The sequence below is a fragment of the Empidonax traillii genome, unplaced genomic scaffold (assembly GCF_003031625.1).
Source record: "Empidonax traillii isolate 1590-97213 ecotype Southwest subspecies unplaced genomic scaffold, ASM303162v1 scaffold808:size486820, whole genome shotgun sequence".
NCBI classification, from domain to species: domain Eukaryota; kingdom Metazoa; phylum Chordata; class Aves; order Passeriformes; family Tyrannidae; genus Empidonax; species Empidonax traillii.
Window position 1 is genome coordinate 367,213 of NW_020956001.1, and position 27,977 is coordinate 395,189.

The window sequence follows — 27,977 nt, forward strand, 5'->3', positions numbered from 1 at the left end:
TGCCCCGGGCGGGGCGGGCTGTGCCGCGGGCACACGCCGCCGGCGCCTTCGGGCGCCGTCATCTCGGCCCGGGACGGGGCTGGAGCAGCGCGGCGGAGCCGCCCCCGAGCGGGACAGGGGGCTGGTACTCGCGGGAGGGCCTCTCGGGGCCGCGCCGCCCCGGCGGGGGAGGACGCCCGCTGTCCCGGGCGGGGCTGCGCCGCACTACAAGTCCCAGGGACCGGCGGGCGTGGCCGTCGGAGCGGGGTTACCGCGGCGCCTTGTACGGGTACAGGTATGGGGCTGGGGCTGAGCGGGACCAGCGGCGGGGGCAGGGGGAGCCGGCGGGGCCGTGCTGGGGTTGGGGGCGGGTGGGGCCGGGAGGCGCTGCCGAGCCCCTCTGTGAGGGCCGAGGGCGCGGGCCGCCGCCCTGCTCGGGTCCCCTCGGCCGGGCCCGCGGGCGGCGCGTGGGGGCGCGGGGCGGCCCCGAGGGGCTCGGGCGGGCTGGGGCGGCCAACGGTGCTGGAGCGTGTCCAGGGAAGGGCAGCGGAGCTGCTGAGCCGTCTAGAGAGTAAGTCCTGCGAGGAGCGGCTGAGGCAGCTGGAGGTGTTCAGCCTGGAGAAAAGGAGGCTCAGGGGAGACCTTCTCAGTCTGTACAACTCCCTGAAAGGAGGTTGTAGCCAGGTGAGGGACGGTCTCTTCTCCCAGGTAACAAGTGGCAGGTCAAGAGGAAATGGCTTCAAGCTGCACCAGAGAAGGCTTAGATTGAATATTAAAAAGAATTCTTAAGGGAAAGGGGGGTCAGGCGTTGGAACAGGCTGCCCGGGGAAGTAGTTGAATCACCGTCTCTCGACTTGTTCCAAAACCATGTAGATGTGGCACTTTCAGGACATGGCTTGCTGGTGGGCTTGGCAGTGTTGGCTTAATGGCTGTACTCAGTGATCTTAATGGTTTTCTCCAGCCTTAAAGGATTCTGTGACTCTATCCATCCCTCTGCTCCCCTGGCACGTCAGGGAGGCTGCCCTTCTGCTTCTCGTCCTGGCGTAACCTCCACCGTGCCTTCTCTTTCCATCCCTATGGGTTCACGGGGTTTCAGCCCCTTTACGCTTTCACCCGGTCTTGGCCGTGTTGGCAGGTGTGTGCCTGGTCCTCCCCAGCCCCATGCACCAGGCAGAGGGAAGGCTGGCACCTGTGAGCCTGCCATGTTTGTGTCCAAGCCCAGCGGAACACTGCCTGGGCATCCGTGTGGGTGGAACAGCAGGTACAGAGGAGGAAACGAGTGCAGCAGCCCTGTATAAAGCAAAAAGCACCACACTACCTGTTAGCTCAGCTTTCCTCAGCCTCCTCCTTCCCAAGGGCTGCCCTTGGCATGGCAGAAACGGCTTGACAGGCTGAGACAAATTCCTGGGGGAGAGGGGGTCAAGCAATATCTCTGGTGTTTAGGCATGCTCTGTAGAGAAGCGGTGGTGGGTTTTGGGAGGCAAGGTGGAGAAGTCAGCTCAGGTGTAGCCTGACTGGGCTTTGGCCAAAAGTAAGTCAGCAGTGGGCAAAATATTTGGTCAGAAATAAGGAGGTGGTGAGGCTGTCTGCAGGGAGGGACACTGGAATAAATTTCTGCTTGAGTGGCATGGGCTGGGATTCCCGTGGCTAACATGAGCTTCCAGATCAGACTCGGTTAACGAGCTCAGGGGCTGTTCTAGCACCGTCTAGATTACTGGTACTGGAATTGCACTGTGACTGTCCAAGCTGCTGAATGTGCAAGCTTGCCGTTTCACACTGCCTTAGCATAAATAGTCAAAGCATCAGATAAATGTCAAGCACGAGTGAAGAAAGCGGGTTGTTCCCGTGCTATCTCTAACAGTATGTTGTATGTGCTTGAAATAGAACTGTCTATATGGACTGCTGTGAGCTGGCTGGGCTATTTTAAGTGTTACTAAACCTTGTGGCTGGTGGTGTCTTTTGGGAGACGGGACTGAGGCAGCCACACGGTAGGATTTGCTCTCTGGAGTGGCTTTGCAGGGTCAGTATGCTGCTCTGCTTGGGGTGCTGTTGTAATTCTGGGGGTACAAAGCGAGTCCTTGAAAATCCACACCACTTTCTGCTGGGTTTCTCCCCCTTGCTGTGGGAATTGACAGCAGCAAGGCTAATCTGAGTAGCTTTTAGAAATGGCTCTAGGTTTCTTTCTGTGTGCAAAGAAGTGGATCCATGCATATATGGTTTTGTTCTAAAATTATCGCCTGGCTACTGTCTGTGGAGATGCTCAGTAGCCTTTTATCTTGAATGAAGTGTTTTCGTAACTGATGGTAGGGATTGAAAATACAAAGTCTAAAGCCAATAGAATAAACAGGTGAAAAATCTGACTAAAAACTGGATTGTTTTTTGTCAGGTTTTGTTTGTTTGTTTGGGTTTTTTTCCTATCTATGCCACTGTGCTCAAGTCACCACAACAGTTTTGAAGATATGCTAGTGAGAAATTATTGAGTGATTTTTCTGGTGATCTCAGATGTCTATGTGCTGTTCTGGTAGGCTTTTGTGAGGTGTAAGCTGGAACAGTTGGGATGAAGGTTGTTTCAGGCATTAAGTGTGTCTTCAGATACCAGCACAGCCAGAGATTTAGGAATGTTGTCTATAGGTGCTGTATTCAAAGGATCCAGGGCTGACTTAAATCTGATTTTTCTCTTGCTTAGCAGTGAAGTGCTCCAGGTGAATTGCTGTGCTCCCCATGCGGGAAGTCAGCACTGACAAGGAACGAGTGAGATGCCAAAGGACATCCGTAGCCATTTCTTTGCTAAGAACTTGTGAGCTTCTACTTGTGCTCAGGTGCCAGCCTGACTGCAGCAACAGAGCTAGTCTGAGGTCACCCCATGGCTGTTGTTGCACCCCTTACTCTGGAAGTGTGTACCTGTGCTTGTGGTGCTGTGCACAGTCAGTTGAGGGCTCCAGGCATTTCTGTGGGACCAAAGCAGGTTATTTAGAGCGCTTTTTAATTTTAGCCTCCATGTGCTTGTGGCAGAGGAACAACTCATTGCTGGGCTCAATTAATTTCCATCGTCATCAGGTACTTCAACAGTAGGTGAAGTGTAGCCTGATTTTTAGAAATGCTCTTCTTCCTGGCAGTTAATGACAGGACCTACCAGGGCTTCAAAATTTCTCTGCATTCTCTGTGCTTGACTCTGTCTCTGGGTAGGTTACAGCAGACCAGGGAAATGAGGAGTTGTGGACATGGCATGGTTGCTGCCTGAATGACTGCAAAATCAAAGTAAGAGTTTTTGGAGAGGTGAAGTGAGGAGCTGATGTGCATCAGTGGAAGCAAGCAGTGGCTTGAACAGAAGCACGTGTGCCCTTCTGCAAAGGAGACCCTGAGTGTGTGTGTGTGCGCTGCTTTTTCCAGTTGAGACTGAGGGAACAGAGGCAGCTGGAGCTTTCTCACCTAAGGTGAGCAAGTGTATGCTGAGGTAGCAGAGCATGTTGGAGTGCACTTTCCTGGGTTTTGTTTCACCTAGAAAATGAAACTTCTCTCATTGTATAAGAAACATGTGCTTGTTTTGATGGAGCTTTTTGGTCTCTGTTTATGGTCATAGTTCCTGGGGGTGTTAGGGCGTGATTCCGCCTGGTCATGCTGAATCAGTCAAAGGAGATGCCTCAGGCCTTCAACCAGCTTCTACTATGGGCAAAGATGAAGTGTGGTGGCTGCCCTAAAAGAGGTGCAGCTCTGAGGAGGAAAGAAGTGGCTCAGCAGGATCCAGAAAAGGGACACATGCTTAGCTCAGGAGCTGCACAAATCCATGTAGAAGGCAATCCTCCTCTTTCAGTGCCAACTTCTGTGATTTAAATTATTCAAGCTTAATTCTTCTATGGTGAGAAAGCCCTTCCTCTGACCCATGATGCATGTTATTGCCGCTAACTGTGCCTTTGCTTTGTGGTGCGGTTTGCCTGAGGTGGGCCTGAACAAGCCCAAGAAGTGGGCCCTGGGGAACCTCATGAGGTTCAACAAGGCCAAGGGCAAGGTGCTAAACCAGGGCAACCTCTGGTACTAATGCAGGCTGTGAGGTGAAGGAATTGAAAGCAGCTCTGAGAAGGACTTAGCAAAACTGTTGGATGAAAAGCTGGACATGACCCAGCAATGTGCACTCACAGCCCAGAAAGCCAATGACACCCTGGGCTGCATCAAAAGCAGCATGTCCAGCAGGCTGAGGGGAGGTGATTCTGCCCCTCTGCTCTGCTCTGGTGAGACCCCACCTGGAGTGCTGCACCCAGCTCTGAAGCCCTCAGTATAAGAAAGTACCTGTTGGAGCAGGTCCAGAGGAGGGCTGTGAAAATGATGAGAGGGCTGGAGCACCTCTCCTGTGAGGAGACACTGAGAGAGCTGGGGTTGTTCATCCTGGAGGAGAGAAGGCTCGAGGGTGACCTTTATGATGGCCCTTCAGTAACTAAAAGGGGCTTATAGGAAAGCTGGAGAGGGACTTTTCGCAAGGGCATGTAGTGATAGAAAAAGGAGGAATGGTTTTTAACTGAAAGAGGGCTTTAGATTAGATGTTAGGAAGAAATTCTGTTCTGTGAGGGTGGTGAGGCACTGGAACAGGTTGCCCAAAGAAGTTGTGAATGCCCTGACCCTGGAAGTGTTCAAGGCCAGGTTAGATAGGGCTCTGAGCAATCTGGTCTAGTGGAAGGTGTCCCTGCCCATGGGGTGGGGGGGCAGTGGGGTTGGAACTGGGTGATCTTTAGGGTCTCTTCCATCGCAAACCATTCTGTGATTCTGTGTGCTGCCTCCTGCAACCAGTGCCCTCCCAGTTCTCTAATACAATTTGCCACTGTCTTACCAATATTTCTGTGTTTTGGAGCCTACATCCCTGTTATTGGTGTCCTAGATGAGAAATCACAGGATGTATTTTGCGTAATCTAATGTTGTACAAATGGGGGAAATTGTTAGTAAATTATTTCCTGTCAGTTTTGCTGTTTTCCTCTTTCCCTGTCTGTGTCCTATGTGATCTTTAAAGATACCTCCTATTAAGAAGTCTCCATAGGAATGAGGTTGAAAAGTGGTGTATTTATGTCATCACTTATATAAATTATCATTGGAAATCAAAACTTGAAATGGAACTTAACAGTATGCATGGTTGTAGGACAGAAAACAACTTTTTCTCAATATATGTGTTTAACTCATATTTGCAGATAGTGCTCAGAGGGTACTAGCAGGAGGAAAACTGGCTTTGGGACAGAAGACTGGTCTAATGAAACAATTCCAAAAAAGGCAGGATAGGAGAGGCTAGAGCTGGGTGCAGAAAGCGGGGGTAGGAGTGTGGGAGGGCATCCTCAGGAGACAGGGCTGTGCAGGGAGGAAGTGGGGGGAGGACCTGTGCGTGGCTGGAAAGGGGTGAACAACAGTTTCAGGGTAGTGTGGCTCGTGGCAGAAGAGAAAGATGGGAGTCTGGACTGATGCTTTTATTACAGTGTAGAGGAGAGCAGTTGGTTTTGGAAAAACTGTGGCAGCTTGTTAAATCCTGTGTTTTCCTGTGCCTTTTAATACATCACTGTAAAGATCGCTTCACACTTGTGGTCATTCTCTTTTCATGAAGTGTTCAAATGAGTGTTTGCATGCCGTGCCTCTGAGGAGGTGCTGCAGGAGGCTGTGCTGGCAGAGCTCTGTGTTTGCTCTGAAGGGTATCCCCAGCCCAAGCCAAGGCAAAGCACAACCAACTTCAACCCCACTGCCCTCGCCACCCCCTGGACCTGCCTGTCACCTGGGAAGGGCTTATTTTGGGAAAAACTTTCTCAGTAATTGTAGGAAACAATGTTTCAACATTATTGCTATAAACTCAGCATCTTTCCTCAGTGCCACAGGCAGGGCCTGGAGCTGTTTCTCAGTGGCCCATCTTGGGATGTGCTGCCTTTTGATCTGAGTGACGAAACCGCTGGGGCAGGGTAGCTGGCTCCTATGGCACTGACAGGACCAGCATCCTGCTCTGGCAGCATTGAGCTCCTTTCACCTGGCTCAAGTGAACTCCCAAGGGGGAGGAAGAGTTTTCTCAGCCCTTCTGACAAAAAAGGCAGGGGTCTTGGTATGATGTGTGCCTGCCATGCCAGGCAGCTGTGCTTCTCCACACAAGGAACCAAGCAGAGCACTTAGAAGTAAGATTCGTCTTCTTGGTCTTCCTGGATCAGGCTCAGTCTGAAGGGTGTTGAAAATACTGATGCTGGTGATAAAGTCCACTTAAGCTCCTTTACAGAATCACTTAACCAAGAAGAGATTTTGAGGAAAATGTTGGTTAGATTTTTCAGGAATAACTGAGGCAGAAAACAGATTTAGGAATGTGAAGCCTTAAAATAGCTTGAAAGGTTACTTTGGTGGGCTCCATGGAAACTCGTCTATTCTGTAGCTTTGCAGAGGGCTTGTACAAGTGTGCTGCCTGGCTTAAAAAAAGGTAGTAACTTGAGAAACAAAATCCAAACCTCCTAGATCTGAAATTGAAGCATGGCTTGTAGGAGACAAGGGCTGTTCTGGGCCCTTCTGGAGCACCTCTGCTAGAGAAAAGCTTGATGTGACTTTCTAGGTTATTAACCGCAATTTAGGTTAGGGTAGGTGCTGCAGGAAGAAGTGGGTTTGCAGGAGGGACTCTGCATTCATCTGTTACAGGAAGGCTTCAGGATGCTCTGTGTTGGGCTTTGCACATGTCCTTTTGTTGTAAAACTTTCATGTACAGAACGTGCTCTGGCTGCCAGTCTCCATTTTTGAAAACAACTTGTCAAAGAAATAACTTTAAAAAGAAGCTACTCAATTTTTTATGAGATTTGGGAGTTCTGGAATGAGGTGACTGATTACTGGATGATTTTGAACTGTCTGTAGAATGAGTGGATGAAGCTGGAAGCCTGAGCTCTGTCTGCCCCATGCCAGGAGCTCCCTGTTGATGGCATCTCTGACTCTTTATACGGGTGGGAATAAAATGGGAGCGTGTGGGTGGGCCAGGCGCTGTGGTGGTCAGGCCGTTGATGGGCCTGGTTGTGAGCAGTGGTTACACTTGACTGAAGGGCTGGGGGCATTGCCCCTTCTTCTTGCCCTCCAGTTACTTCAGAAACTTGAAAGAGGAGGAAAGTTCTCCTTGTGAAAACTCACTACTTTCCAAAAAGAAAAGGGACAGAGTGTAGCAATTTTTATGTATGTGTAGGAATTTTTCAGAAGCATCCCCAGATTTCTTTGGATTCTACAAATGCAAAAACTGGGTGTGGGATGGGAGTGTACTGACTGCATCTTTCAATAACCTAGAACCAAGAAATAAAAAAAAAGACAGTTTTTTTAATGCTGTTTGAAACACTGACATATCTTCTATTGGCTGTTTTTCAGTTGGGAGAAAACTGTTAAAAATCAAATTGTCCTGCTTTTTCAGAAGCACCCAGGTGGGACTCTGCTCTAGATTCCAAGATCTAAAGGAGAATCTCTGCAAGAGTGAACTGTGGTGACTTCTCTAAGATATGATCTAAGCTATCTGTTTGAGGAATGAAGCATATCAGTTGTTTAACAGAGATATGATGTTACAGAATTTTCATAGTTATGCCTCGACTTGCTGTGGGAGAAAAAAGCCTTTTCTGAGCATTAACAAAGAGCTTTCCACCTAGATTAGGGGGTTTCTGCTCTCTCGTGTCTAATTAGATTGGACTCTAGGGCTCAAGTCAGTGAGGCCAAATGTTGGTGTTGTTGTCCACCCCCATAATGGGAAGTTGGTTGCTTTATGTGGGGGTGATTCTTTGAAGGTTTTTTGTTGGAAGTTTTGTTTTAATATTTTCCCCTGTTGTTTCTCACAACTGATCCAAAGAGCATGCTCTCTTCCCTCTGGCTCTGTTCTTTTCACCTTCACAGTTGGCTCTTGCTGTGTGTTTTCATTCATGCAGACAAATGGTTCCGATGTGTACATGATGTGTGCGTGACCAGGGCACGGCCAGGCGTGCCGCACTTGGCTGCCTTCGCCAAAGGTGTTTGGCTTGGGCTGCGTGTACAGCCACCCTGAGGGTTTTTTGTATGTGAGGGCATCTCTGCCAGCTCTTCTGAGCCTTGCTCAGTTATGATACCTGCCCTGTATCCTGTTCCCAAGGTGAGAGTAAAACTACCTCCAGTTGGGATGCAGATGAATGAGGATACAGCAATGTAACCTTTGTAGTTGGATTCAAGGAAGATAGGAAGACCTGCGAGATGGATCATGTTATTTTAGCATTCTCTCTCAGAGCCAGGTGACATCGTGGTGGCCCAGGAAGCATGTGGCTGTGGCGCTGGGGGCCCTGAAGACCATTTGGCTTGCAGGGAGGAATGCTACGGTGGGCAGTGCACTTGGAAGGTGGGCCACGGAGGGTGAACCACGCAGCCGTGGCTGTCGGACACAAGGTCTATTCCTTCGGCGGATATTGTTCTGGAGAAGACTATGAGACCCTGCGGCAGATTGATGTCCACGTTTTTAACGCAGGTAAATGTGTCCTTGTGGTGTGCAAAGGAGTTGGCTTGCTGGGCTCGGTTATTAGTTCTCTTGCCTGGTGCTGCCTAACTGTAACATGCTGTCTGACTGTAATTTCCCAAAAATTATCAGAGTAGATGGGAGCCTCTTTCCTTGTGCAGCCTTGTGTTTTCAACTTCAGGGGCAGGGCACAGATGTGCTGCAGTTCAGCAGACTGTTGGGGTAAGGACTCACTAGAAGTAGCCACATAGCCACGTTTTGTTGTTGTTCTCTGTGAACGCTATCTCAGCCAGGTGCAAAGAGATGACATCTAGCTGGTTCAGGTCCCCCCTCCAGGTCCATGCTCAGCTACCCATGGTGTGGAGGGAGTAGGGTGGGAGCCAGTGCACTCAGTTAAGATTTCAGGTTTAGTCTCCTGAGCTGTTTCCCTGTGTGGGCGTGTGACAACTGCTGCCAACATGATGGAGTCCATAGGGGCATGTGGCTGGGATGGAGACCTTCTTGTTTTGGAAGCAGCTATCATGCAGATTCACATCATAGCTTAGAAAAGCATCTGGAACTAGAGCCATTTGTGTAGAGTAGCCAGTACCTGTCACGAGGCTGAGTTGGAGTCATGACTGTGCTGGCAGAGGCTGTATTTGTTGATTCTGTGCTTTTTGAACTGGAAAGGTTACCGAGTTGGTCCATGAAATATTTCCCTGTAATTAGGCAGGTGGTTGAAAAACTGCCGGGGTTCTTGGATGGGTCTGGCTAAACAGAGCCAGGAACAGAGAACCAATGACCAGTTTTGCAGACTGAACAGGATGCTGAATGCTTTGCTGACACCCATGTGGCATGTAGATAAAGCTAGTTTACCTGTAAGAGGCAATGAATTCACTTGTTTAAGACTGTGTACAGCAGGGATAAAGGCATTGGTTACACAGAGATGCCAAGGTGACCTGCTCACCGTGTAGAGGGAAGTGTAGCTCAGGATCCTGTAAACAAAAACATTCTTCTCTGTCCAGAGAGACTGCGCTCTCACACTCAACACAGTTGAATGTTGTATCTTGTAGAACGTGCCAGTAGAGCACCATTCTTATGGGGAAGCATAATTACTGTGCCCAAAGGAATGCTCTTGCATTGTCTTCCCTTCTTACCACTCCCAAATATTAAAGTGTCATGATGCTGCAGCCACCATGTGGGAGGTGGCAGTGGCTTCCCAAGCCCTTGCTTAGTTAGCACTGAGAGGTTTCACTGCTAAAGCCAAAATACCAGATTTTGAATAATCTCTTTCAGTCTTCCAAAGATGAAGACTGTGTTTTAGGTAGGAAGCATCCTGTCTAGCTTGACTTCAGCACTGGATGTGCTTCCTCAGTGCCCTTTCTGCCTGTGCGGTAAACGCTTCCCTTTTAAGATGGCTGACCTTTCCCTTTCCCTCTGTTAGTATTTCAGAGGAACTGTAGTTTTCTGCTATATTTTGTGTTAGCTCCACATAGAAAATAAACCTGGAGGCTGTTACGTGAGGTAGAATGTTTGGTGCTCTTATGTAATGGCCATGTAACACTTGCTGTTACTCCTGCACTGTCATTAAACCCTGTAAATACCTGTTAAGCAGTAGCCAGAGCAGACAACACGACACACAGGCTGCCAGAAAGGAGAACCTGTAATCACAAAGAACTCCTGTTTAGTAAAACAAGGTTAGCAGGGAGAAGAACTTGGGTATAGATAGGCAGGAAAGTAGAATATAGTATAATAGGAGACAGACAGCCATCTCATCTATAGCTTGAGAAGCAAAACAAAAGCAAACAAACCCCGTTCCTGCAAAGCTGCTGTCTTGCTTTACTTAAACTGAGCTTCTACAAGTCCAAGTGGTGCCTTCAGGTAAGTTCCCTTGCATGTTACTGCAGTGAATTATTCCTATGCTGCTCATTCTTCCAGCTTTGACTCTCCTCAACAATGTCACTAGCTTAGAGCATTGTCTGCATTCATTGTCATCTCTGCACTTTTTCCTTTCCCTATTCTTTTGTGTGTGCTGTGTATCTTCACTCACAGTCTAGGATGAGCCAGAGCCTTTTTCAATGAATTGCTGCAGAACAGAGCTCATCTCTGTACAGACTCCTCTGCTCCTCCAGAGGACCTCCTTCTGTATTTCCTAATTAGCTACTACTTAGGGTCAGACACAGCTTTCTCTTGTTTACTTGACTGCTTCTGCACCTTGTCATGGGGAAAAATCTCCTTGCAGGATGGGTTATGACCTGTGAGCAATGTAGCAGGCTTAGCATTTGACATGGGCTCAAACTTGTGTTTTCAGTGTCTCTGCGCTGGATCAAGTTGCCTCCAGTGTGGACAAACAGCCGAGACCACGTGAGAGAGGTGCCCTACATGAGGTATGGGCACTCAGCAGTGCTCATCGATGACACCGTCTACATATGGGGTGGTCGCAACGACACAGAAGGAGCCTGCAATGTGCTCTATGCTTTTGATGTCAGTAAGTTCCAGCTTCTCACTCTTCATTGTCATAACTGTTCTTGATCAGACCTTCTGTCTGCCACACGACACTGCTCCTCAGCTTGTTTTCCCGTCCCTCAGTGACAGCTTGGAGGAAATGGTGTCACAGGCTGTTTCAACAGTTTTAGAAGGGGAGCAGCGTGGCCTTTCTGTCTGCATACTTGAATCTCTGTAAAAGCCTTTGAACAGAGGTTACTGATCTTGTCTAATAGTAAAAATGGTTTTAATTTTCCTGTCACCTTTGCGTGCACTTCTGAGAGTAACTACAACTGAAGCGTTCTCTCTGTGTGATTTATTATTCCTTAACTGTGGCAAAGGTTGCAGCAAGAAGGAGCTAGAGCTCTTGAGGATTGCAGTTCCCCTCCAGTGTGGTCCTTCTTTCTGAAAGCATGAAGGAGAGCAAGGAATAAAACACAGGAGTAGTGAGGGACAGAATGGCAAAATAAGGGAAGGCATGAGCCGAGTTAGAGAAACCTGGAAAATAAACTCCTTGAACCTTCTGGTTGGCTTCTCCGTAGCGTTGCTGGAGCATCTCTGAAGAAAATGCACCATCAGAAACTGAGTGGACACAAGTGTCAGGAAAGGAAGAGAGTATATCTGGATTCTGGAGGCAAGTCCATCTAAACAGTGACCAGTAACTGTCTTCCTGGACTTGCAAGAAAACTGCTTGCTCTGGTGCTTGGTCATGGGCTCTCTTCTTTACTAGGAAAAATCTTAGAGCTTGGGGCACAGGGTTTCCTTCTCCTGACACATGCAGCTCAGAAGCCATCAGCAAACCTCTGCCTACACAGAGGTATTGTAGTGGGAGCTGCCTGGTCTCCCTGCCAACTCCTGCACTTTAGCATTATGTGAAAATTAACAGGCCAGACTTCAGTCCTAGTCCAAACCCTCTGCAGCTGTCTGTACCCACTGAGCCCTGCCATTCCTGGAAAGCGAGACTGGCAGTCACAGTGCCATGTCTGCAGTGGAAGTTCTACTGAAAAGTCGTATCAGGCTGGATAAAGTCCTGTTTGAGTGCAGTTTTGTCCCTCAGGTGCTCAGCACAAGTTGAGGTCTTTTCCATCTCTAATTTAACATATTGCACTTGGATGAGCTGTTGCTGTTATTGTGTAACTGGGCTTGGAAGCAGCTCCATGAAGGAAAGGAACTTGGTAGGCACTGGACCTTTCTCAGTAGAGGCTGCCCAGGGGTTTTGTTGACCTTGCATGACCGTATGTGTAGTTCCAAATGGAGTATAGGTGGATAGCTGTGTCTGCAGGCCAAGTTCAGAGAAGTTATCCTCATGAAGAATGTTGCTTTGACTTCAGTGTTATGACTTCCTGAAATAAGCACTGCTTTTGACAGCTCACAGCAGTTAGGGAGGGTGGGAGGAATGTCTCCTACTGCCTTGAGGCTTATCTGTGCCTCTCAGGGCTCTTGGAACAGGTGCCTGTTTGCGCTTGGCAGTGAGTCACTGGCTTAGCTCCATATTGCCCTGGCATGGAGAACAACTCCGGGTGGATTTAAAGTCATGCCCTAAATCGAGCCAACCCTTGGAGTTGGCTAAAGGACTGAATCTGGTTGGTGTAGGCTGACAAGGAGCACTGTGAAGGGCGGAAAGTGAGGAAGTCTCCCCTTGAAGAGGGAATGAGAATGTAACAAGTGGAGCAGACAAGATAGGGAGAGCTGCACTGCAGAAGTAGGGATGTGCACGGCAATTTGTGGCTAACTGCCTGCGTTTGAGAGCTATTTTTCTTGAGTCAGTTAGTCAGCATCTCCATGCCATGAGGGCAGTTGAGCCACTTAGCATTATTGCTTCATTGTAATTGAAACTGTAAATGCAGAGCTGGTAAGTGACTCACAAGTATGCTTTGCGAGAGATTCAGTAGAAATAATGGTGCTCAAGTATGCTGTACTACTCACACTTAAAATACGAGCTCTTTACCAGGTCTGGCAGTCAGTGGCCATGCCCAGAGGCCGAGGCCTCTGTCACTGTGGCCGTCTGTGGAGACTCAGGCAGGTAGCCTTGCCTGAAGAAGCTTGCAGCCTCTCTAGCAGAGCAGGTGCTTTGTGAGAAAGAGAGAAGGATCTCTGTCTTAGAAATTAAGAACAGCAGTAAAGAGCTATCCCATCCCAACACCTACTGTGTTTTCTCAGCCTCTTGTTTTGTTTCAGACACGCACAAGTGGTTTACGCCAAAGGTGTCTGGAATGGTCCCAGGAGCAAGAGATGGGCACTCAGCTTGTGTCCTGGCAAAGAGCATGTTTATCTTTGGAGGCTATGAACAGCTGGTGAGTAGTCTCTGTAACTGTTAATTGGTGAGCCCTTGGGAAAAGAGGGTGTTGATACCCAGGACACTGGTAGAGGCAGGATATGGGGGCATATTTGTATTCATAGTTGCTTTTATCTTGTAACTTAGCAAAGTCATGGTATTAATACCCAGGTTATGCTTATTGTTTTGTAGAGAAGATGGTTAGAAAAGCAAGCCTAAAAAAAAAAGGTGATTTTTTTTTTTCCAAAACACATATTTACCATAAAGAGGTAACAATATAAATATTTTTATATCATTTTTTCTGGCTCATTTCTCAGATAAATTTTGATAGATAAATACACATAATTTTTAATAAATATATACTGATGTACATTTATTTCAATTTTCTGGCTGAAAAATGATCCAGAAAAATCGCTTTCCAGTGTCTGCAGTGTTTCTGTGAGGTTTTGTCCTAGTCTGCTACATGTTCCCTGTAATCCGTACCTGCTTTGACATCTTGTTGATCTCCTTCAGCAAATACCTGGTTGCCCTCCCATTAAATATACCCTGAGTCAGTCATCCTGCAATAGCTGTTAGTGTGTCTAATGATCTTTTGAGCAAATCCTTAATCCTCTGATCTTAAGAAATGGGAAAATATCATTTCAGCCTATTACCAGGCTCCAGAAAAGCTGTGCAAAGTCACATCTGCTTATCTGGAAGTAAGCTGGGGCTCTGTTACAGCAGTCTCTGGGTTATTCACCCTTTACTGAGGACAATGGCATGCCAAATCCATGATCTTGATTACAGCAGCAGGAGCAGTTCAAATGCAGCTTGTTTTTAACTAAGACCAAATAAGCCTCTGACTGTCTTGCTGCTCTCTCCCCTCCCTGGAAGAGCAAGAGTCCACATTGTTTGTGTGAGTGCAATCTCTTCCAGGCAGCTAGCTGCAGATGGGTTTTATGGGACCTCAGAACCCGGAGCATATTTGTTCCTGTGTATTTAGCTTCCCAGAAGTAATCTTAGCTTCTGCCTCTCATTGAGTGGCCTTACCAGAGCCGGTTTGCCTGTCCAGTTAGTGCCTTTTTCTTCTGTTGCTTACATGGAGAGGAGGCAAGTTTCTGCTGTGAATGTATTGTGTGCAGGACAGTCTTTGGGGGAGGAACTGATTATCAAATAAATGGGAAAGCTGCAGGAAGAGATGGGACAACTTTGAAAATAAATGGGCTTTGCCTTCCTCTTGTTAAGTGATAAGTATGCTGCCCGACATTTTGGAGCAAGTACTTTTTTTCTTAGGAGGTACTGACTTCAAAGACATGTCCCAGGTCTGTAGGACAGCATCCTTCCTGGGCCAGATGTGATCAGACTTCTCAGTCCCTTTGTGACCAGGCTGCTCTGTTGTCTTTCAGGCTGACTGCTTTTCAAACGATATCCATAAATTGGACACCACAAATATGATGTGGACTTTAATCTCTGCCAAGGTCAGTGTCTGCTTTTCACTGTGGTTTGTGGAGGAAGTGTTGCATCTGCTATTCTCTGGGGTAGCTGCCCACATTTGTCTCAGAGCCTCTGTCTGGTGTGGCAGGGATCTGCAGGATGGAAATTTCTCCAGAAGGCAGCCACCCAACTTCCCCATCAAGATGTGTCATCTCCCTGGGTAATCTGCATTCTTTCACTTGTTCTGTTTTACTCTGTCCCTTCAGGGTACTCCAGCTCGCTGGAGAGACTTCCATTCAGCTACAATCATTGGAACAAAGATGTACGTATTTGGTGGCAGAGCTGATCGTTTTGGGCCATTTCACTCCAACAACGAGATCTACTGTAACCGCATTAAAGTATTTGATACAGAAACGAACTCCTGGCTGGACTCCCCTCCCACTCCCGTGCTGCCTGAAGGCCGGCGGAGCCATTCAGCATGTGAGTGTGGGTCTGCTGAGGGTGGAGGATGGTGAAAGGAAATTTCTGCCTGCCTCAGAAGGACTATCTGCTCTGTTGGGTGGAGATGTGGGTTAGCAAGGGGTGCACAAAGCCCAGTTTCTGTAGAAAGCTGCTGCCCCCCGAAAAGCCATGAACATAACCCTGCTCAAGAAGGTGGTATAAGCGAAGGTGAACAACCAGCACCACTTTGCTTTGTGTTTGATGTTGGGCCAGAGACCTGCTGGGTGACATGCTGGTATCTATGCTTATTCCCTACAGTCAGCTACAACGGGGAACTATATGTATTTGGTGGCTACAATGCACGCCTGAACAGGCACTTCCACGACCTCTGGAAATTCAATCCAGGTATTTATGCTTTTGACTTGTTGCAGTGATAGTGCTCCAGGCCCTTAGGCGTGTGAGTGCTCAGAGGAGCTTACTCTCCAAAGAGTACTGCTTGAGGGTCTCTTCTGATACCACTGATGGGAACTGGCTACTGTGCTTGGGACCCCTGTTCCTCCTCAGGATGTTTCCAAATCTCAGTTAGGAAGTGGAAAAGAAGGTATTGCTGAAAGACACAGTTCGTTGGAAAACTTTGTCTTGTTCTTAAATATGCAGAAGTACTGGCAGAAGAGAAAATAGGACAAAGCAGTGGGGTTAGAGGAGGGAGAGAGTTGGGGAAACCATTCAGCTTGAGCTGCAGGATCATCATACCACACTCTCGTGGTAGCAGGTCAAACTGTGCTGCAGAAGGGGTGCTCTTCAGCTGGTACCCTGAATATCAGTCAACTGTTAACTGAGAGCAGGCAACCTGCTGCTCCCTAAACTGATCAGTGAGCTAGTGTCAGAGCTCCTGAAGGCTTCAGTGCTGCGTTAGTCACCCCCCAGCATCCTTGCCACAGAAAGCAGCAAAGACGAAGGCTGCTGTCTCCACATAATTCAGTTCCCCACTCCCTCCTCCAGCAGCCGAGCGCTCCCAGCAGCCTGCCCTCTGCCCGGATGCTCAGTGATCTCAGGCTGCCGGCAGATGGAGCTCGTTCCTGGATCTCCCTCCAGATCCGGACCGCAGCAGGGTGCCGGGTAAGGGAGGCTGCCCGTCTCACCCCTGTGCAGCTCCCCGTGAAGTCTGACCCGGTGCCGTGGCAGCCCGTTGGTCCTGGCGCTCAGGCTTTGCGACTGAAAGGCCTCGATGGGGCTTTGAGCAACCTGGCCTAGGGTGAGGTGTCCCTGCCCATGGCAGGGGGGTTGTAATGAGATGATCTTTAAGGTCCTTTTCAACCCAAACCATTCTATGACATGACCTGAAAGTGCTGTCTCAGCAGGCAGAACTTCAGGACTGTGTCTGGCATTTAAATGACACTTCAGTAACAACCTCGTAGAAGTGCATCTTTTTGCCACTAGTGAGGAGGTCAAGGGGAATAGGTGGCTACTGGCTAGTTGCTGTGTGTGGAGAAGTAGGCCTCTGGTTTTCCTGTGATGTTTAAATCCATAACCTGCTCATACGTGGTCTTGGTCAGGCTCTCGTGACAAGGTGGTGCACTCTTTTCTTCCGGTTAGTTTCTCTTTCTTGGAGGAAGATTGAACCCAAGGGGAAAGGCCCATGTCCTCGACGACGGCAGTGCTGCTGCAGAGTGGGGGACAAAATCATTCTGTTTGGAGGCACCAGGTGAGTTGTGTGGCGAGGCTGTGTGAGAGGCTTTGCCATTCCCTTCAGCACAGTGTCCCTCCACACTCTGCCCCGTGTAGAGTCAGATGGACTTCAGAGTTACGTGGCAACTGTCCATCTATCTGACAAGTGAAAGCAATCATGTACATCAGGGCTCCTCTGGAAAAAAGCCATGGAGGAGACTGAAGGTGTCATGTAGCTTGTAAAGCACCCGATGACAAGCCGTCTGGTACGTGCAGAGACAGAAGTGTGTAACGTGCTGTTCCGGAGGGGTTGTGCAGTGGTCAAGCTTTCTGTGAAAAAAGTAGTGGGGATGAGGGAGGAGGTCCTGCCATTGGAAGGACACGTCTTAGCCTGCTGTGCTGTAGCAGACCTCACACTGACTTATCCTTGCCTATGTGATGCCCTGATTCGCCCACCAGAGTTTCTTTCTTCCATTGGCAAGTGTGGGTTCTGCTAAGCTGCAGTGGGATGCTGGCTCAGCTGGGAGCTGTTTGAGCAGCTTATACACGTGACAAGGCAACATTCCTTCTTGTGCCATTGTTCCTTAGCAACACTTCCATTCACAAGAGGAACCCGGTATTATGAATTTAGCTGTCAAACACTGGGAGTGATACTGCCAGGGTGCAGGGCAGCTGGAGGTAGCCAAGAGCCTTAGCAGCTGCTAAAAGAAAGGAAGTGGCCCATCACCAGGACACACTCTATGCTCTCTAGAATGACAAATTGCAGCTCCAGAGCACAGGCCTGTTTCCCAGTACCCACCTTGCAGAGGCAGTTTAAGTGCTTTCAACCCTCTGCATGGTTTGGAAACCTTTAGAGCTTTCTCTGGGACTCTGGCAGCAGCTTTTTGAGAATGATTCTGAAGATTGGGGCAGAGGACCAGGCAGAGCAGGTTCTGCTGATGGCCTGACCATACCAGTGTGTGATAGGGTGAAGGGCCTTCAGCTTCCAGGGGTGCTGGGGATGTGTGCTTAGTTGTAGGATGTCCGTGTGGTTGCGAGGCAGTGCTTAGTGCAGGTGAGGTATGCAGAGGTGCTGAGTTTACCTAGTCTCTTCAAGTGATACTGGTGCTGCTTGGTACAGCAGAAAGCTTGGTAGGGCTTTATGGTAGTTTATGATGGTCCCAGATGCTGCAGTGTATGTAGACTTGTGTTGCAGCAGCATCTGATGTTAAGCCTTGGCACTCCTAGGAAATGCAAGCAAACCACAAAAAATTTGACACCAGCTTTTTGGACTTTGGTCCACCCTTGCCAGGCAATGCAGCAGTGCCTTGTCTTCTCCACTGAATCAGTTCAGAATTGAACTTGTTTTTTAATTCTGAGGCTCAACACCAATATAGGCATGTTCATCAGCACTAGTGTGGGGTAGGAAGAGCTGCAGGCAGCCAGGAATGCAGTCTGCTTGAACTGGAGGGAGGGTCTTGCAAGCTGGGGAAGTGGGAGATGGGGGTGGGGACCGTGCTCGCTTCCTGTAACAGTTATCAGGTGTATTCTGAAGCTGCCTGGCAAGATAAGAAGTTTTCCAGGAAGTCATTGTAATGGAGAACTCCCAGTGGTCTGCCTCCTGACCTGTGCTCCCCTGGCTGGGAAGGGGGAGGGGGATCACACAGTGCAGGAGATCCAGCAGGATTCCTTAGAGGATGAGCCGGCAGGCTCAGCTTTCTAAGTGTCAGTGCTGGGGGGTGGGCAGGCAAAACTCCTTTGTGTCCTGCCTGCTCTTAACAGGATTCACAACTCCTGTAGACTGTTGAAGAGGCACTTCTGCAGGCTACCTGCCCCTATGGCATCCAAATGCTTTGTTTCTTTTGTAGTCCTGCCCAGAGCCTCATCTTTTTGTCCCAGCTGTGGTCTCTCACTGCAGACAGGAGCAATCCATCACTTGTGTCCTGTTTAAGTGACCAGGAAGCTCAGTGTTCCCATTAGCTGTGTCACAGTTGTGGCCCTGGTCTGGTTTCCTCCCAAACCCACCAGCACTTTGGTGTGCAGAGACCATCCACAAGGGAGAAGGAACGCTATAAAGCAGAGTTTTGCTGAACAGATGAAACAGCTGGACAGATGAGAGATGCCAATCCAGATTTGGCTTGAGACTGTGTTTTCCCCGACAAGGCTTAGAAATGCCTGGCTCTGGTGAGGGAGTAGGGGCTCTTGCTGAGTGCTTAGTGCAGGGGACGTTGTTTTGCAGCTGGAACAAACTGTTTGGCTGGGAACTGGCTGACAAAGGCATGCCCTGCACCCTGGGAGTTGATGACTCCTGGTCTTGAACTCCAGGCTTACCCTGCTACTTGCCTCCTGGTGATTAAAACCACAGATGTGGTGCCTGCTGGCTTTCCTTTGATAGATAAGGGATGGTCTAGGGTTTCCTGTGACGTGGATGTGAGATTAGATTGTGGTGTGGTAAGCACACAGGGGTGGAATTAAAGGGGCTCTTGCCTGTATCCGGGCAGATGGGTCCCATCAGCAACAGGTCTTCTCAGACAGCAGGGAGCTGTGTGCTGCAGTTTGGCCTGGGGTTATGGGAACCTGGGGAGGCAGGTACTGCCTCATGTCCTGTGAGAAGGGAAGTTTTGTGGGTCACAGATAGGTGGGGAAACAGGTGACACTGGGGCAAGAAGTCTCTGCACACGAGGTCATTCCTAGCTAAGCAGTGAGGGGCACCCTAAATTGGTCCATCACAAACCAAAGTGGGACTTAAACCACTTTTCCTTTCTTTCAAATTCTCCAAACAACCATCAGCCAAGGGAATGCTTTCCCCTGGTCCAGGCACTACTGTTCCAGCACAGGCAGTCTCTCTGCTACGGGGTGTTGAGTTTTTTCTCAGGTGCTTTGGCTATTCCATCAAGACCACAGAAGCAGGAAACTATAAGTGAGACTATCTGTTCCCTGGAAACGTCTGAGGCCATAGTTCCTCCTTAGCATTCCAGAACCAGCATCAGATGGGAGTATCAGCAAATTGGAATGGGTTTTAAATGACTGCTGCACTGCTCAGTGCTCAGTTACAGTCTTCTGAAATGCTGTCCCCAGTTTGGCACAACCAGGGAGCTGTGGCTGGAGCCCAAAGTGATTCCTGAGTTGGACTGAGAAATGTCTGTGCTTGCTCTGCCATGCAGATGTTTCCCATCTGTTTTCTCTAGACTCTTCTTACAGCATCTCAGTGGCCAAGCTGAAATAATTGCAGTAGATCTTAACTATGTGAGGAGTGATGGACAGTGTGTGCCTGGGCAGAATCTGTTTTAAACCTTGTGCTGTTGTGCTTGGCCACACAACTTCAGCTCATGCAGCAGAAGCCAAAACCAGTCCAGCTGCTGGACTAGAAACCCAAGCTAATAAAATAGTATGTTTTCCTGGCTGTCACCATCTCTGGAGATAGGTCATGGTTCCTGTGATCTGTGGCCCAGATGCACAACTAGAGAGCTTGGCAAAAAGGCTTCCTGGGTCTCCAACTTCTCTCTCCTACCTCATTAGGGACACCAGCACAGCTTTTTGGTCTTTGTAGTTTGCCATTGTGTGGTGTCAGATTCTTCCTAGATTAAATGCCTGTCCCATGTGATGTTTTCCTAAATCCTTGTGCTCCCCGTTGCTTCCCGTGCCTTCCCTTGGCTGTGAGGCAAAACTGGCCTGAGGTCTGTAAAAAGCACAGTGTGGGCTGTGTCATGCTGCCCCATGTGGTGTTTGGGACCAGGTGGGGATGGGCTGACCCTGCCTGCTTGGGAAGTTTGATCTGTATGTGTCTCCTAACATGTTACTAGGGCAGCCTTCCATGATACAGCACAGGTGAGAAGCTGGTTAGTCTCCAGCACTGAACTGATTCTCCGGGTGATGCCAGCCTGTCTGGCCCTGGCAGCTGTGGAGCAGCCCACGGGGCCTGTTTATCTCCTAAGGAGAAGGACAGATGCTTGTGCAAGCATGCATGCCTACCTTCAGGAGCTGCTGTGACATCCCTTCTCCAGCCTGCTCAGAGTCATTCTCAGCCTTGTCCTGGGGATCTGCTTTGCCTCTCTGAGTGGAGCTCTTTGGAGGGTTGGATCCACTGAAATTGCTGAGCAAATGAAGCCTTGAAATGCCTCAGTTATGGAGGCAGCCTTGAGGCTGGGTGCCACATTTCCAGGGAAAGCCTCAGGGTTGCTCACTTGTTGGAGGGCAGTTTGGGAGGTACCTGGAGGAGAGTGAAACCAGTTAGAGTTTGGTCAATGTACAAGAAGGGAAAAGAATTGTTCCCTGCAGGGTGGGACCTGTGTTTGGAGGTGCAGCAAAGTAACAGAGGCAGGTGAGGTGAGGGCGAGGTTCACAGCTGGAATCATCATGGTCATCTTTGACAAGGAGGTGGGTCCCCCATCCCCTGCTTGCAGGGAGATGGTGTGTGTTTCTGCTCCCTGGCTCTGTGCAGCTTTGCCTGCTCTGCAAGGAACTGTGAAAGTGATGACTTGGAGCGCTACTGGGGACATCAGAGGGGCAGGAGGGATGAGACTTGCTCAGCCCTTGGGGAGCTCAAGAGACTGTAACTGGTGAAAAAAAATTTTGGCACTGGTTGACACACTGTGCTTGGTTTCTGCAGCCCATCTCCAGAGGAGGGAATGGGTGATGAATTCGACCTGATGGATCACTCAGATCTCTACATCCTCGACTTCAGTACGTGAGCACACCCTGCCCAGTCTGTACCTCTTGCCACACCTCGTGCCCTGTGAGCAGGCCCTGCTGTGAAGCACCATACTGTGCCCTACATGGCTCCAGGTGCCTGTATCCCAGAGCCAAACAGCTGTCTCTGACAAGTGTACATGGATTAAGGCAGACCAGCCAGAGGTGCAGCTGTGTTTCATGCACTCCTGCACACAGACTTCTTGTGGTAGCAGAGAAAACTGCTCTAGATGGTCCCTGGTTTGCATTCTGCCTTGTCCCTGAGAGCAATGACCAGGGTGCTCTGCCCTGTTTCCTGTAGCATTGATTGCATGATGCTGCCCCCACTCCAGGGTATCCAGATGAGGACTGCTGTGGCTGACTGCGCTCTTCCCACAGGTCCCAGTCTAAAGACGCTGTGTAAGCTAGCAGTGATTCAGTACAGCCTGGACCAGTCCTGCCTTCCCCATGACATCAGGTATGGTGTGCCTTGCTGGGAGGTCACTTTGTGGGTGATCCCTGTCCTCAGGGTGCTCCAGGCCTGGCTGAGGTCTGCCTGGGGCCTTCCTTGTGCAGCTTTGGGGCAGGCTGGGCTGGAGACTACAGCTGAGGCTGACGTGAAGCAAAGCTGTTCCAGCCCTGGGCACTGTGTCTGTGCTTTCTCTTAGTGTGTCCCTTTGGTGTGTTACAGATGGGAGCTCTCGGCCATGACAACAAACAGCACCATCAGTCGCCCCATCGTCTCCAACCAGGGCTGACGCCAACTCGTCCCTCTACCACCCTGCCCTCGCCCCTCCACACGTTGACCTCTTGCTCCACGGCCTGCATGAATTTTTAACCCTTTCAAGCAAGGAAGGTGTGAGCTCAGTTTGTCTTGCCCTAGCCAGGCCTCCTTCTGCCCTCATCATGCTTTGGGCAACACGAGCGTACAGGCAGAGCTGGCCACTGGGGAAAAAAAACTGGCTGGCCCCAGCAGCACAGCTGTGACCCCTCTCCTTGCTGATGGCTCCAGCATCTTCCTTCCCTTTGCCTGTGGAACTGCAGCTGTGCTGTCCGGTCCCCGGCCACTTTCCAAGGGCCTGAATCAACTCTTACCACCAGCCATGGCCCTGGGGTTGACCTCAGGCTATGAACTGTTCCTGCATTGCCTCAAGAGAGCAGGAACCTCTACACCTGCTCCTGCCAGCACTGACCAACTTCCTGGCCCTGGATGGCAGGCCCCAGCTCCAAGCTGAGCCCAAAGTGGGGGCCTGGGCCCAGCTGGACTCTCTGCCCAGATCCCATTGTAAAACAACAATCGGGGGCAGTTTTATAAATTCTGAGGCAGACATGGTTTCTGCTGCTGTGTGTGTCCTAGCAGGTGAACTGGGGGAAGAGGGTGTGAGAGAGGAGAGACTGGACCAGGTGCTTTTCCCCAAAGCTGCAGGCCACTCGTGGCTTGTGGCAGCAGCAGACTGTGGCTGGTGTGAGCCCTGGCTGGAGTGGCAGAAAGGAAGCTGGGCCCTCCACAGCAGCACTGCCCTGGTGTACCTGCCTCCTGCCCAGGGCTGTGCTGCCTTGCCAAGAGCACAGGGAGGAAAGTGGTGTGTGTCTCCTGGGCTGTGCTGCCTCAGAAAAGTGGATACCCTGTAGCTTCCTGCTTCAGGGCTGAAGATGGAGTGGTGCCTGGGACAGTCTCCCCAGGTGGCACAGAGCACTGTGCTCAAGCCCCTTTCTGTGCATGTGGGGCGTCTTATGTGAGGAGGAGCTCCCATGGCAACTGTAGTGAGGCTAAATGCAGGGACAGCATTAGCCTAGGGAAGCACTCAGGGTGTTTCCTGGGATGTTTTCCAGGGCAGCTGAGATGATTACAGCTGCATGCCAGGAATGGGTGGCAGAGGGCCCGGGCTGTCTGGCCTGCCCGGAGGGCTGGCACAGAGCCAGGGTCAAGTGCTGCTCATCCAGCACCACAAGGTTGTGTGGGTGCCTGGGCTCCTTGACCTGCAGAGGGTGGCCAGTGCGGGCACCATGGAGCAGTCTGGAGTGGCACGAGAGTGGTGAAAAACCCTCTGGCAGGAGAACAGAAAGCACTTCAATTGTGACAAGAGCTTGTTCTTCACGCTCTGACGGCACCTCACCATGGTGGGTGATTAACATCAGTGGCAGGGTTGGGGCCTGGAGGGAGACAGGTGTGGTGACAGTTCTCAGGGAGAACAGCCCCAGCCTCAGCTCCTCCTTTGTGGTCCTTGGCACCTGCAAGTTACTTGTGGGTGGACATCTACCCTCTGTTGTCCAGCAGCTTTAACTCCTCAAATCAACTGCCTCAGCCACAGGCTCTCTCTCAAGCTGTGAAATGAAATAGTGGGTTTTTTGCCATGGCATTCTCGCCCACCCCAGCACTGAAGCACAAAGCTCACTCTCCTTGCAGGATGCCAGGCACCAGGAACACCCACAGACCACACACACTCCCTAGGCTGGGTAAGTGGGGTGCTGAGCAGAGGTTCCCCAAGGTGCTCTCAATTCTGTCCATGAATGGCTGTCACTGGGACTTCTCAGGGAAGAATCACAATCTCTGCACCATCAAGTGGAGACAACAGGCCCTAGAAATGCTCAACACCCCATGTCAGTTGCCTCTAGGAAGGCAAACCTTTGGTGGGGAAAAGGCCTCTCTAGGAAGAAAAGAATGGGGTCACCAACACCCCAATCTCCTTCAAGGGTTCTCTTGGGTTCAGGGGTGCTGTGGCCCTGAGTCCCTCTGCCAGGACCCTGCTGCAGGCCTGAGCATGGGAATTTCTCACCATCTTGGTCCAGATGTCTTCAGTGTATTTTCTTGGCTTATCAGCTCGTTCTCACAGTGCCCAGCTCACTTACCAGTGATGCTGGAGAGCAGCTGCCAGGCAGGCAGGTTAGACACAGAACCTTCTGCTGGGTTGGCAGCAGCTGTGGGCCAGGAGCTGGGCAGATGTGTGCCATGCAGGGGGATCCCTGCTGTCTTCGTCACTGCCCCCTCCTGAGTGGCAGGTTTGCTTTAAAGACCCTGGCTTCCTTTTATTACTTCCCCTCTCAGATTGCAGCCGCCTGCAAGGCTATTTTTAGCAGCCCGCCTTCTAAAAATAGCCCTGAGCTGTTTGGAGTTGCGTCACAAGAGGTAACTCTCTCCACGAGTGGCTTGGCCTCTGCACTTCAGGAGGATACAAAAGGAGGCCGGGAGCAGAGGGGTCAGCAGGTTCAGCCACAGCCAGAGGCGAAGGAGACAGCTGTACAGGCCTGCCAGCTTCAGGCATCCCAGCGCCAGCAGTATGACCATCTTCTGCAGCCACTGCCACCAGCCCTTGCAGGCAGAGATGAGCTGCCTGCCCAGGAGGGGCAAGCAGGTGCCCAGGGCCTCAAGGCCATTCAGGTGAGCTCCCCCCACCTCCCACTTTCAGGGCTGTGATGGCCTCTGAGAGCACTGGGACAGCTGGTGTAGGGCCTGATAGCCTGTAGAGCCTTGCAAGAGGCTCACACCAGCCTGAGACAGTGGGGCTGGCGCAAGGGGAGGAGATGCAGGAGCTGGCGGGGAAGAGGAATTTTAGGTCGTTCAAGAGGAAAGGCTATCTGGTGGACTGGGGTGCAATTTCCATCCTTGTGGGGTTTGGTGGGGAGGTTGTGTCGCGTGGTCATTGTCCAACCTGGTCCACAGCAGGAGAGACACCAGCCACACTAGCAGCATGTGCCCCTGGGTAGCATCAAGCACCTCTGCCTGCACCCACTGCACCGAAACAGCTACTCAAGGTTTGCTGTCCTAGAGGCAGCAGCTGGCATGAGTGCTGAGCATTTCCACTCCATATCCTTGGGCTCACAATTCTCCCCATAGCAGCAGACAGGGAATGCTGTCCCTTTCCCTCCCCGGACACACCTTCCCCAGATGGCTGGCTTTGCAGGTCAACCAAGAGTGCCTCCAAGGCTCGCCGGGACCAGATCAACGCGGAGCTGCAGGCGCTGCGTTCCCTGCTGCCCATCTCCATGCAGGAGAAGGAGCGGCTCTCCTACCTCCAAACCATGGCCCTGGTGTGCCTCCGGCTGCGGGGGGCTCAGCTGTTCCCTCCAGGTACCCATGGCACTGCTGTACCCCATACTGTCTTAATCTGTGTGGGGCATTGCTCCTGCTCCATCAAGACAGCATTTCACCCTGATCCCCCTGCAGGCTCAGCTCCTCCTGCGGGACCAGCCCTTGGCACAGAGCTACTCTCCCTGCTCCCAGGGTTTCTGCTTGTGCTCTCAGCCAGTGGAAAGCTGGTCTACATCTCAGAGAACGTGGCTCAAGTCCTGGGCCTTTCCGTGGTAAGGCTTGCTCACTAGGCATTTGCAGTCACTGTCCTGGTGCCTTTATTGTGTGCACAGCACGCTGCCCGAGCAGATGCTGGGTTGTGGCTCCACTGGTCTGTGTGCCCATGGTGCCAGCCAAGGCTCACCAAAACAGGCACAGTCCTTGAGGGAAGCCCCCTCCTTTGTCAGGTGGAGCTGCTCGCCCAAGGTGATACAGTCTTTGACATCGTGGATGGGCAAGCATGTGAGGATGTGTACAAGAAGCTCCTCCTCGCCCAGGAGGAACCTGGCAGGGGTAAGGGAGGCCTCAGCTGGCATCTTGTGGATGTTGCCACCTTGCTCTGGCCCTCAGTGGCTGTGATCAGAGAGCTAGGGCCAGACCTGCTGGGAGCAGAGCAGGGGAGTCCCTGACCAACTCGGAATCGCTTGTTTCCCTGCAGAAGTCACTTTTGTCAGTGAGATGTGCACGTCCAAGGCCTTCCGGCTGAAGCACGGGGGGAATCGGGTCGTAACAGTGTGTGGACGCTTTGTGGCCCTGAGCTGGCCACCCTCCCCCTCCACCACAGCCTTCCTGGCCCTCTGCTCACCGGTCATGCAGTTGCCTGCAGATGGCGAAGTTAGTTCCCAGGATGACATATTCCAGAGCACCCACATCCTAGACATGACGTTTATTGATGTCACGGAGAGGTGAGGTGTTCCTGCTTGCACCAGAGCCCCAGCTGTACATCTCGGGCAGCAAGAATCATTTCCCTTCACCAAGCCTTTGTATGGGATGTAGGCTCGATACTGTGTGAGCACCGAGACTCTCACAGACACTATCCCAACCCTTTTTTCCCCTTTACAACTTATTTCTGTACCTCTGTTGTTTTGCTCTCCCCTCCATCATGTAGCAGCTGCTCCTTGCTGACAGAGTGCGGACTCTGTATGGCACTCAGTCCCCACTCCCCTTGCCTCCCCCAGTGTCACCTACCACCTTGGCTACCGCAAGGAGGAGCTGGTCGGTCAGTCCTGGTACAGCCTCCTGCACCCTGAGGATGTTGATCTGGCAGCTGCCCAGCACAGGGCCGTGGGTGAGTGTTGGGCCCGGGAACGTGTGTACGGTCCTCTGACTACGTGGTCTGGCTATGCCTGAAACATGTCTATCCGGGACAGCAGACACAAATCGAACTCAGTCCTGCCCACTGAGACTCCCTGCTCCAAAAGGAGGAGGCAGGGAATTGGTCACACCCTGTCACAGGTAGCTTCCAAGCTTGGGAAGCTTTGCCACAGTGCACAGAGGAGAGGACTAGCCCCCTTAAACTCCAGCTCTTTCAGGGGGCAGGACTTCCACGGGCCTGACTCCTCTCTGCGCGGCTTCTGTGGCGCTGGGGCCAGAGCAGTGACCGCCTGCAGACCTCATAGGGCAGACTGGGGGGTGTCCAGGCGGGCTGCCGCCGGCTCGGGCCGCCGCCTAACGCAGTCGCTTCCCTTGCCCGTAGCGCTCGGGGCCGGCGCCGGGCCCGCCTCGGAGGCCGCGGTGCTGCGGGTGCTGCGCCGGGACCGCGCCTGGGCCTGGCTGCGAGTGTGGGCGAGGCGGGACGGCGGGGGCCGCTGCATCTCCTGCACCTGCACCTGCCTCAGGTGAGGGGGCTCCGGGGGGATGGGGGGGTGGCGGGGGCCGGTGCATCCCCTGCCGCCCCTGACCGCCTGTCCCCGCAGGGAGGAGGAGGCGGCCCACCTGCGCTCCCGGCAGCCCCGCACCGCCCCGGCTGACCCGGAGCTCGGCCGCCTCGCCGCGCAGCTCCGCGCCCTCGCCGACAGCCTCTCGCCGCCCGCCGTTGCCCCCCCCGCGCCACGGCCCCCGCCCCTTCCCGAGGAAGGCGATGCCGATGCCTCTGCCTGTCTTGGGAACTCTCTATTGGACCCTTCCCACTTCCTCCCCTCTCCTTTTAACTGGGGAGCAGTGAGAAAATTGGATGCAACATTCCAAGCGTGCCCTCCCAGTTGTCAAGTCTACAGAGACACTGACATCCCTTGGTGTGCTGACTGTACCTCTCCTAATGCAGACTACTGTGTGTAAGCCCATCTCCTTTCAGACAGTCACTGCTCAGAGCTTCAGCTGACGCAGTTGAAGGCGATGGCACACGCTCATTTTACACAGCTGGTGCTCCTGTTAGAAACTTTGGCCAGGCCGTGGTACAATCCAGCATCAAGATGACTCAGTTCGGCAGTGCAGAGGGATCTCGATCGTGCACTTTACGATTTACTGGCGAATTAGCTGGACATCACCAGAGTGCAGACGTGACCGGTTCCTCGCAAAGGAATGATTTTTTTTTTCGCTTTTTAAAAAGGACGCCAATAAACCCGCTCCCCCACGTGACTCTCTGG

At 51.3% G+C, this 27,977-nt stretch overlaps 2 protein-coding genes across 7 annotated transcripts; both read left to right on the forward strand.

The window, feature by feature from the left end:
• The first annotated feature begins 99 nt into the window (after window positions 1-99).
• On the forward strand, window positions 100-22,651 carry KLHDC3 (kelch domain containing 3). Of its 6 annotated transcripts, XM_027901722.1 has the most exons (12): window positions 536-550; window positions 5,151-5,269; window positions 8,193-8,428; window positions 10,707-10,883; window positions 13,058-13,173; window positions 14,540-14,611; window positions 14,834-15,047; window positions 15,327-15,413; window positions 16,605-16,713; window positions 21,265-21,338; window positions 21,723-21,801; window positions 22,015-22,651. In XM_027901722.1, the coding sequence occupies exons 3-12, from the start codon at window positions 8,275-8,277 to the stop codon at window positions 22,079-22,081; spliced, it is 1,149 nt and encodes a 382-aa protein (XP_027757523.1). In that variant the 5' UTR covers window positions 536-550; window positions 5,151-5,269; window positions 8,193-8,274; the 3' UTR covers window positions 22,082-22,651. The 6 variants fall into 6 exon arrangements, with proteins under 6 accessions (XP_027757521.1, XP_027757525.1, XP_027757522.1 ...); XM_027901720.1 differs by lacking the exons at window positions 536-550; window positions 5,151-5,269 and adding an exon at window positions 100-274; XM_027901724.1 differs by lacking the exons at window positions 536-550; window positions 5,151-5,269 and adding an exon at window positions 175-268.
• Window positions 22,652-22,757: 106 nt separating this feature from the next.
• On the forward strand, window positions 22,758-27,969 carry NPAS4 (neuronal PAS domain protein 4). Its single transcript, XM_027901719.1, has 8 exons — window positions 22,758-24,702; window positions 25,226-25,392; window positions 25,489-25,625; window positions 25,800-25,905; window positions 26,051-26,297; window positions 26,571-26,680; window positions 27,089-27,230; window positions 27,309-27,969. The coding sequence occupies exons 1-8, from the start codon at window positions 24,602-24,604 to the stop codon at window positions 27,667-27,669; spliced, it is 1,371 nt and encodes a 456-aa protein (XP_027757520.1). The 5' UTR covers window positions 22,758-24,601; the 3' UTR covers window positions 27,670-27,969.
• The last annotated feature ends 8 nt before the right edge of the window (window positions 27,970-27,977 follow it).

Bases quoted from the DNA above. Each gene is read 5' to 3' on its own strand.
- KLHDC3 (XM_027901720.1), top strand. From the start codon at position 8,275: ATGCTACGGTGGGCAGTGCACTTGGAAGGTGGGCCACGGAGGGTGAAC. The intron at 13,174-14,539 runs GTGAGTAGTCTC...GTTGTCTTTCAG, and splicing joins TTGGAGGCTATGAACAGCTG to GCTGACTGCTTTTCAAACGA. The intron at 14,612-14,833 runs GTCAGTGTCTGC...CTGTCCCTTCAG, and splicing joins GGACTTTAATCTCTGCCAAG to GGTACTCCAGCTCGCTGGAG.
- NPAS4 (XM_027901719.1), top strand. From the start codon at position 24,602: ATGACCATCTTCTGCAGCCACTGCCACCAGCCCTTGCAGGCAGAGATG. The intron at 25,626-25,799 runs GTAAGGCTTGCT...CTCCTTTGTCAG, and splicing joins AAGTCCTGGGCCTTTCCGTG to GTGGAGCTGCTCGCCCAAGG. The intron at 26,681-27,088 runs GTGAGTGTTGGG...CCTTGCCCGTAG, and splicing joins TGCCCAGCACAGGGCCGTGG to CGCTCGGGGCCGGCGCCGGG.